The 9,701-nt window shown below is 37.7% G+C and overlaps 1 protein-coding gene across 1 annotated transcript in view; it reads left to right on the forward strand.

Moving 5' to 3' along the window:
• Positions 1-7,092, forward strand: part of cdh10a (cadherin 10, type 2a (T2-cadherin)) — a 28,420-nt gene extending 21,328 nt beyond the window's left edge. The window contains exons 8-12 of the mRNA XM_051095865.1: positions 441-577; positions 2,187-2,308; positions 2,409-2,517; positions 2,702-2,953; positions 3,856-7,092. Coding sequence (XP_050951822.1) covers positions 441-577; positions 2,187-2,308; positions 2,409-2,517; positions 2,702-2,953; positions 3,856-4,346 — 1,111 coding nt within the window. The 3' untranslated portion in view covers positions 4,347-7,092. The remainder of the gene's footprint in view (positions 1-440; positions 578-2,186; positions 2,309-2,408; positions 2,518-2,701; positions 2,954-3,855) is intronic.
• The last annotated feature ends 2,609 nt before the right edge of the window (positions 7,093-9,701 follow it).

Below are 9,701 nucleotides of genomic sequence, written 5' to 3' on the forward strand. Positions count from 1 at the left end.
AATGGGTAAAAAATAATACAGATTTTCTGTATAAAATAAAATTTACGTCGTTACCAATAGCTTTAACGGCAGTGCCCGACATAAAATGCACTGCGCTAGTTCAAATTCTTGCTCAAGGACTTTTCCGAACTTGCATTTATTTAATTTAAGAGTAGATTAATTACAGGATTTTTTTTTTGTTTTTGTTATAGCTAATATTGTTATAGCAATATAAAGTTGTAATTATGACAAATTACTGTAAGGGGCAATTGCCTTTATATATATTTCCTGGAAGCAGAAATGGGCTTCCATAATGAAGTTCTATAAAACAAAACATTGGCCTTTGTCTAATGTGATCCAGTTTATAATAAAGTCTATGCAATGCCAGCCCTTCTTCAAACTTCAGGGACTGTCAGTGACTGTTTGAGTTATTTTTATTTCTTTCTTAAACCTGTCCATAGATATGCAATAGATCAACACACAGACCCGGAGAGACTCTACCACATCGACCCCAAGAATGGATCCATCACAATTCTTAAGTCTCTTGACAGGGAAGTGTCAAAGTGGCACAACATCTCAGTCCTGGCCAGTGAAATAAGTAAGTAAACGCATGCATAAAGAAATAGCGTGGTGACACATCATATATATACAATGCCTTGCGAAAGTATTCACACCCCTTAATTTTTTTCATGTTTTATGTTGCTGCCTTATGTTAAACTGCTTTAAATACTTTTTTCATTAATCTACATTCTAAGTCCTGTATTCAGTAAAAAGAGAATTGTCACAACTTCTGAAATAAGTACATTGCGTAAGTATTCATACCCACAACTCAGTTCTTAGCTGAAGCACCTTTACAGCCTCAAGTTTTTTTTGGGTATGATGGGACAAGCTTTGCTGATCAGCATTTGGCATTGTCTGTCATTCTTCTCCTCACTTCTTCACCTCTCAAGCTCTGTAAAGTTGCATGGGAGCAGATGCACATTTCAGGTTTCTTCAGAAATATTTGATTGAGTTCAGTCCCAGGCTCTGGCTGGGCCACTCTTGTGGTGTGCTTAGGCTTATTGTCCTGATGGAAGGTGAACCTTCTGCCGAGTCTGAGGTTCTGAATGCTCTGGACTGGGTTTTCTCAATATCTCAATATTTTGGTGCATTGAGCTTTTCTTCTACTCTGACGAGTCCCTCAGTCCCTGCTGCCGAAAAATATCCCCACAGCTTGAGGCTGCTTCCAGCAAACTTTACTGTTGGAATGTTACTCTTAAGGTGATAAGCAGTGTCTGGTTTCCTTCAAACATGGTGTCTGGAATTGAGGTTCAACTGACCAAAGAATCTTGTTTCTCACAGTGTGAGGGTCCTTTAGGTGTTTTTTTTTTGGCTAATTCCAAATGTATTTTCAAGTGTTTTCACTGAGGAGAGGATTGAGTCTTGCCACACCGCCATAAAGCCCAAATCAGTGGAGTGTTCCAGTGATGTTTGTTCTTCTGTAGGTCTCTCCTGTCTCTGCATATGTTCATGGAGCTCAACTAGAGTGACTGTCAGGTTCTTGGTGACTAGTCTAACCAAAGCCCTTCTCCATTAATTGCTCAGTTTGTCCAGGAGGCCAAAGGAGAAGTCTAGGAAAAGTCCTGGTTGTTTCAAACGCCTTCCATTAAGGATAAGGTTCTGTGAACCTTCAATGCAGCAGAATTTTTCTGAACTCTTCCCCAGCTGTGTGGCTTGATGCAATCTTGTTTCTTAGCTCTAAAGGCAGTTTTTTTGTTTCTTCTTCTTCTTTTTTACCTCAAGGCTTGGTTTTTGCTCTGATATGTATTTTCAGCTGTTAGACATTTTATTAAGACATGTGCCTTTCCAAATCATAAGCATTCAAATAAATTTGCCACAGGTTGACTCTTGACTCCAAATGTAGTAACATCTACAAGCATACAGTATGAATGCTCCTGAGCTATATGCAATGTAATCGTTTAAGTTTTTTTTATTTTTTATAAATTTGTGAAGATGTTAAAAGCCTGTTTGTTTTTTTTTTTTTGCTTTGCCATTATGATGTAGGAAAAAAATAATAATTTAAAGCAGTTAAACCTAAGGCAGCAACATAGCAAAATGTGAAAACAAGGGGGGGTGTGAATACTTTTGCAATGCTCTGTATATACACATGCACACACATACATACATGTCAGCATTACATTGCGATAATCTTTACATTATTCCTCTAGATAACCCTCATCAAAGAAGCCGTGTTCCTGTCTTGATAAAGGTTTTGGATGTGAATGACAACGCGCCAGAATTTGCCATGATTTACGAGACATTTGTGTGTGAGAATGTCAAAGCTGGGCAGGTATTTATACTCTGTACTTGCTTTTGACTATTTTAGCCTAAAACATGAATGCTTTTTATATAAAAGAAAATCCTGTTCAAAATCCTGTCTACCATTCCAGCTCATACAGACTATCAGTGCCATCGACACAGACGATCCTCTTGTGGGTCACAAATTTGTATTCAGCTTGAGTTCAATGAATCCAAACTTCACCATCTTTGATAATGAAGGTGAATAAATCTTTCCTTTGACGTTTCAATCTTGAATCTCATGGAAAATGCATGCGTTTAATCTTCTTTTCTGTTTTGGCACCAACAAAAACAGCTTTATTTTTGCTGTTGTTTGACTCAGCGTGAGATAATATCTCTAGCTCTGACTGTTTGAATGTTCTCTTAACCCCCACCTCTCCCAAAGATAACACAGCCAGAATCCTGACCAGAAGAAGTGGATTTAACAGGCGTGAAATGAGTGTCTACTATCTGCCAGTAGTTATCTCCGACAGCGACTACCCCATCCAGAGCAGCACCAGCACGTTGACCATTCGCGTGTGCAGTTGTGACGCCACCGGCAACATGCGGTCCTGCAGTGTCGACGCGTTGCTGCTCTCTGCTGGTCTCAGTACCGGGGCGCTAGTGGCGATACTTCTCTGCATCCTCATCTTGCTTAGTGAGTTTATCCCCACAAGCTTTTATAATAACACAAGGCAGGCTTATTACAGATTAGATTTTTTTAATTTAGAGTTGTTTTCATTCACTTTCATCACTTTTAGTTTTAGTATCTCCACTAGTTTTCTAGTTTCAGTTTTTGTTTTTAATTTAATTTTTCAATATTTTAGTTTTAGTATTTTAGAGCTTCCAAAGATAAAATGCATGTCATTTAAACATGTTTAATAGTGTTCATTTTCTCAGCACAGTCTAATGTTATTGCAGTCTAGTGTTATTTTCTCCTTTAATAAGAGCTGTAAATGTTTCATGTTTTATAAAATAACATGTATCAAAAACTAATACTGTCATTTTGTAAATTTGTTTTTTTTTACACTTTACTGATAAAATGGAGGAAACCACTGAATTTCTGAATTTTAAGCGTGAATCACTATTGAATTGATCAAAAACTAAAACAATTTAGAGATGAAAATGTTTTAATTAGGTTTCATTGTATTGTGATGCACATCTGTGTGAAACTGATTATCAAAAAAAAAAAGAAAAAAAAAATCACACGTTATCTTAAGGTCAAATTCTCACTATTAACAAACCATTAACCATGGCTTTTGCCTCAATAAACTCCTAATTTGCTATTAATTAACTGTTAGTAAGGTAGTTTAGGTATTAGGTAGGATTAAGGATGATCCAAAAACAATGGCAGGGGTCTGATTCTAAAAGCAAGCTTGTGGTAAATTGTAAAGCGCCAGGGTTTAAGCAGATTAAATGATTGGAGAAGTCCTGCGTATGTCACCAGAGATGTCTGTGGTTTCACCAGAAGATCCATTTTGATTAAAAATGAAATGCATGCATGCATGAACTGTTCTCAAACAAACACTAACCAAGGTGAATGTCTTCCCTCTTCTTCAGTGATTGTGGTGCTGTTCTCGGCTCTAAAGAAGCAGAGGAGGAAGGAACCCCTGATTATCTCCAAAGAGGACGTCAGGGATAACGTAGTCAGCTACAATGACGAGGGTGGCGGCGAGGAGGACACGCAGGCCTTTGACATAGGCACGCTGCGCCACCCGGAGGTGATCGAAAGCAACAAGCTGCGGCGCGACATCATCCCCGAAATGCTGTTTCCCTACCACAGACCTTCACCCATGAAGGAGTGCGCGGATGTCAGAGACTTCATTATTAGCAGACTGCAAGAAAATGACACAGACCCTTTCGCGCCTCCCTATGACTCTCTCGCCACTTATGCTTATGAGGGCAATGGATCAATCGCTGAGTCACTGAGCTCTCTGGAGTCCTCTGTGACTGAGGCAGACCATGAATATGATTACCTCTCTAACTGGGGCCCACAGTTTAAAAAGCTCGCTGACATGTACATCGGGAAGGATACGGGAGTTGCCAACTAGGCTGCCGTTCAAAGACATTCACATTCTTTGTATGTACGCGCGGATCTCACTCTGCGCTCTGAGGCATAACTTGAAAGAACGAAAAAAGGATATTTCACAAGTCCTCTTTCTTTTGTTTTCTACCAACACAAGCTGAATTTCACTTTTATGATGGATTTTTCGTGGACGGTGTTGTGGTAAGGTGATTTTGTGTTAATAGGAGAAGTGATGGTGATTTTGTTTTTGTTCTTTAGGGAAAAAAAAAAAATCTTGACTGAGGTGTAAAACGAATGGATGATTTTGTGACTTCAAATACATGGACAGTGAGAAGACTGCCTTTGTCTTATAACAGATTGTAAAGAACTCTTCCCTGTTCCCTGTACACTGCATCACAAATCACGTTTGCTTCATTCTTGGTTCAGTGTCGTACATAATTGACAAAATATGAACTAGGTTTTTTAAAATTTTACAAATGCTGGTTTTTGCTCCCCTAAAACAGTTAAAAGCATTTCTCCAAATTAGTTTCTTTCTTTGTTGAAACACAAAAGGAGAAATTCTAAGTCTTTTTCTTTTTTTTTTTTAATTCAGTAACAGTGAATCAGAATTGAAGCCTTCAAGCTTAAAAATGCAAAAACATTATAAAAATATCATAAAAGTGCTCCATAGAACTGAACTATATTTCATTTTTTTTCAAAGTCTTTGATAACTTTGTGTGAGCACAAATTTGAGTCAGGCTTTAAGAATTTGAATCAGTCACTTTTTTTTTCAGTGAATTGGTTGACTCACTTCACAAAATTGGTTTAAACCAGTCATTTACAGATTAGATCGATCCGTTTCCCAAAGTCTACTCAATGGCACAATGAAGAAAAGATTATTTGTTAATAGTGTTTACAATGTGGTGTCTATCTCACACAAAGCTATTGTTTGACCGTGTCCGAATAATGAATCCGTTTTCGGAAAGGCACAGAAAACGAATAAGGGGCCGTTCACATATCGCGTCTATTGCGCACTCAAGTTCATTATTTTAAATGTAGGAGCATGGCAGCCGCGCTCATAACGGAAACAACGTGGTCGCAGCGTGCTCGGTTTTTCGAATCGAGATAAAGGCTGCGTTTACACTAGTGCGTTTTCGTTTTAAAACGCATAACTGTCGTTTACACTACTCCGGCGTTTTCAACCATCGAAAACGGAGACTTTTGAAAATGCTGCAGACCCCGTTTTAGTTTGAAAACTCCGGGGCTGCATTTCATTGTAAATGGACTAAAACTGAGACTTTTGAAAACGATGGCGTGGCTGCCCACATTCGATCTGCGTATCCTTGATGACCGTATAAACAATAACATCATGTTTATTGTTGTACCCATAGATTTCAGCAAATGGATGAATTAGACGCTTCCGCCATAGGGCATCTACCTATACATATCTATGACTGTACCTGCGGCAATGGCCATGTGACATGGGTGAAAAAGGTTGGGCGTTCCTTAACTTTATTTAAATCTCGAGTACAAAACGCCAAGTGACAACCAAACGCTGTGAAAAGTAGGCAAGGCAAAATTTTAACATATTTTTCCAAGTGTTTGCGGAACTGGTGGATTACAGAGCTGACATCACATATCATTGAACAAGTCATGCAAAAGTAAATGCACTTTGCATGCTTTCATTATATGCTATGGTGCCCTAGATGACACCAATAAAGTGTTTAGTTTGCGAACCGCTGTTAAAAGAAGAACATGAAACATAGACAGGGTGTAAACATTGTTTTCAGAAGTGGCTCTGCCCTAAATTTGACACGTTCCAAAGCAGTGGCGTTGTAGCATTGTCGGCGACACTGAGCATGGATTTGACACTGTAGTTGAAACGCACTGTGCTGGAAATCCGTTTCACTGGAGATAAATGGTTAGCCGCTTGCTAGCGATAGCCTGTTACATTACAGAACATAATATTTTACTTGCCACATAGAGAGAGTAAGGAGAGATGGCTGATAGGACAATGGCGAATGACTTGCTGACAAACATCTAATCTTGTAAATCGTTTGGTAAGTACTGCCACTCCGTAGTAAACAGAGTATGTGTAAATGCGAAAGTGAAAGTAAAAAAAAACATTGAACAGAGATTTAAGTGCCCCTCATATTAATAGCGGCTCCCTGATGACCGCAATTTATAAACAATATAATTACCCAAATATATAATTGTAAGAGGAAGCACTCAAATATATGTTTTCCTTCCGTCACGTATTTAGGGGTTCTGTAGCACACGCCATTTCCGTTCTGAACTGGGTATTCGGGCACATCCCACACACAAGTTATGTAAGTCTTAAGAATTTATGTTCTACACAAGAAAGCAAGTCTTGCAGTTGGGACCGATGTGATGGGGAGTTAAGAAACAGAATGTTCAGTTTTGGCTGAACTGTCTCTTTAACAGGACTTTACATAGAGGAATTTTCAGTTATATTTTCTACATTTAAATGTAAGTGGAGAAATGTTTCATCACAGACTCGGCCTCTCTACACATCTTGTGAAGTGCTCCCTTGTTGAAACATAATTGCAGCATTATCATTACAGCACTGAAAGCTTACAGAGGAACAGGGGAGTAATTCTACATCTGTATGAGATGTAGTTCAATTCAACTTCATTTGCTTGTGTGAAGTTTGCTTAATTTGCGAAACTGCAGATTACACTGAAATCAAACAGAAGTGTCAGGAGGAATGCTGCAGTACACTGAGCTTGTGTGAATGAATGTTGTCAAAGTGTTTTATATTCACATTTTTTAAGTATATATTTTAATAAAAAATATGAATGCACTTATATGGCTGCCTAACTTTTTCTGCTAGTCTAATTTTTTTTTTACGGTTTCATTACATCTCTAACACTCACAAAGGCCAAGAACCGAAGGTTCACTGGATTTAGGTGGCCTTTGCTGGGAGACAACCAGGGTTTCTTTGTTGGGGATCTTCTAAAAAAAAATATTTTTCCATTGTGGCCTGCCAAAGTCTGGAACTGATTTGCCCTAATTTGGCCAATCTTAGCTGTGAGAATTAATTTAAATTTCCCCAGTTGAATTTTAACATTGTTAACTTACTGTATGTTTAATGCAGATCTTTTTGAAAATGTTTAATTTAAACTGTTGCTTTGGTTTAAATGTGGTTATTCTGTTTTGACAGCAATCAGAGAACACAGTGAGAACTCTTTTAATCAAATATTCTTCCATATTATTTGTGACGGTTTGTCATAGAAAGAAACAACATGTGCAAAATCATTCTGTTCCAATCAGAATAATTTGAGGTAGAATAATGCATACTTCAATGAATTAAAATACTACAAGCAGTTATATTGCTGTGGTAAAAAAAAAATACAGTGATCTAACTTGGTATTTAAATAGTACAGTTCATTAATTAGGAAATTAAGAAATTGAGAAATGAATTAGGTAGTTTCCTGAAAAACGTAGTAACTGTAGCTTTTCGAAGGCTTTCAGATTTCAAAGGCTGCACCTTCTTGAGGTTACAATTGTCAGACACTTCCATAATTGAGGATGTCTGAGAAAAATAACTATTATAAGTAAACTACTGCAATGTAGTGGTGCACTTTTCCTAAATGAGACGTATGTAGTCGTCAAGTTTGTCATTTACAATAGATTAATCCTGCAATACTGGAGGCTGCAGTTTCAGGACTGCATTTCTAGAACTCTATGACCTGATTCAAACCTGAAACCAACAGGTTTAAATACTATTTGTTTAATGTGTGTGCGGCTGTTTTACACTTGAATGTATACAGTTTCCAGTGTCAGATGCTTCCTGTTATTATAATTATGCTTGATGTTGCAAAATACAAAGTTCTGTCATGAAACTCTAGATGGCGCAGGTTGATACTCAGTCTGAGCCAATGAGTTTGCTTGTTGTTGCAGATGAGGTGCGTTTTAGAAACCCTCCACCTTCCCCAGCTCCACCTGTATAGATCTGCTATGGGGTAATGTCATGAGTGTGATAAATGGGGTTATTTTATATACGTTTATATCCGGTATTTTACACATGCGCACAGCACGTGTCTGTGGATGTACAGAAGCAGCAGCATAGCAGATCTATTCCATCAAAACCAAACACATCAACATTGTCATATACACCATGTTAAACTCTCAGAGAGCTCTCATGACAAAACTGGTGAAACTGGTGTTATTACTATTTATCAATCGAAAACACACCATTTACTGTACTCTGTTAAGCCAGTCGCACACCAAATAAGATGTGCCTGGCTTAATAAATGGAAGCTAATAAAATGGAAGCCTTTCATGTAAACAGAAAATAGCCGACCTGATCTCATGATGAAAACATACATGTGGGAATGTTTTTGCAAGCCACGAAATACATATCACCATACCATATCACTGCAGTTTCCAACAGAAATGAACACTAGAGGTAGCAAAACAGCGAGTACTTATAATAGTTTTTCTACACAGCTGTGATTACACCTCCATATGTTTTGTTTTCCAGATGTAACAAGCTTGCTCAAAAGCTCAGCTGGCATGGAATTGGACTTAGGAGGCAGAATGCTTGGGTACGAATCCTGTGAAAAACATGACTCACAATAAAAGAGCTAAAAGATGAGATAGCGAAAAACAAGTTAAAACGGCATGCTTGTGATTGCGATCACATTTGCTTTTATTTATTCTATTGGGAATGTTTAGGTGCGCACAGTTTTTTAGCGTCACTCAGTGGACATTTTTGTTGGAAACTGCAGAGATATGTACTTATTGGTAAATATTTCCATCTTGTGAAAACGCTCCTACAGGTTCATTTTCATCATGAGACCAGGTTACTTCTGTCATGAATAATAAGGTCTTCTTTTTAAGTAAACTGAATTTAAAACCAGAATATAGGCTCATATATTGAAACAAGTAGGTTAACAATTTATGTTTATCAGTGCTAATGTTTATGGTTAAAGGATTAGTCCACTTCCAGAATAAAAATTTCCTGATACGTTACTCACCCCCATGTCATCCAAAATCTTCACATATTTTTTTCTTCAGTCGAAAAGAAATTAAGGTTTTAGAGGAAAACATTCCAGAATTTTTCTCCATATAGTGGACTTCAATGGGAGCCAATGAGTTGAAGGTCCAAATTGCAGTTTTAATGCTCGTTTTCTAAGGGAAAAAAAAGGGTATACTTTTTAACTACAAATGCCCATCGTGCACTAGCTCGACTTTAGGCATTGCGTAAGACCTTGGAAAATAAGTGACGTAGGCGGAAGTATCGACCCAGAGTTTAGAAAGTAAACGTGCAAAAAAAGTCAATTTATATTGCTAAAACAAACAATAAAACAACGGTAAATCAGTGGTAAAACACAGATATCAGATGTGTTGGAGGAGAAAATGAGATGTTGTTTTT

This window comes from Labeo rohita, chromosome 2, assembly GCF_022985175.1.
Source record: "Labeo rohita strain BAU-BD-2019 chromosome 2, IGBB_LRoh.1.0, whole genome shotgun sequence".
NCBI classification, from domain to species: domain Eukaryota; kingdom Metazoa; phylum Chordata; class Actinopteri; order Cypriniformes; family Cyprinidae; genus Labeo; species Labeo rohita.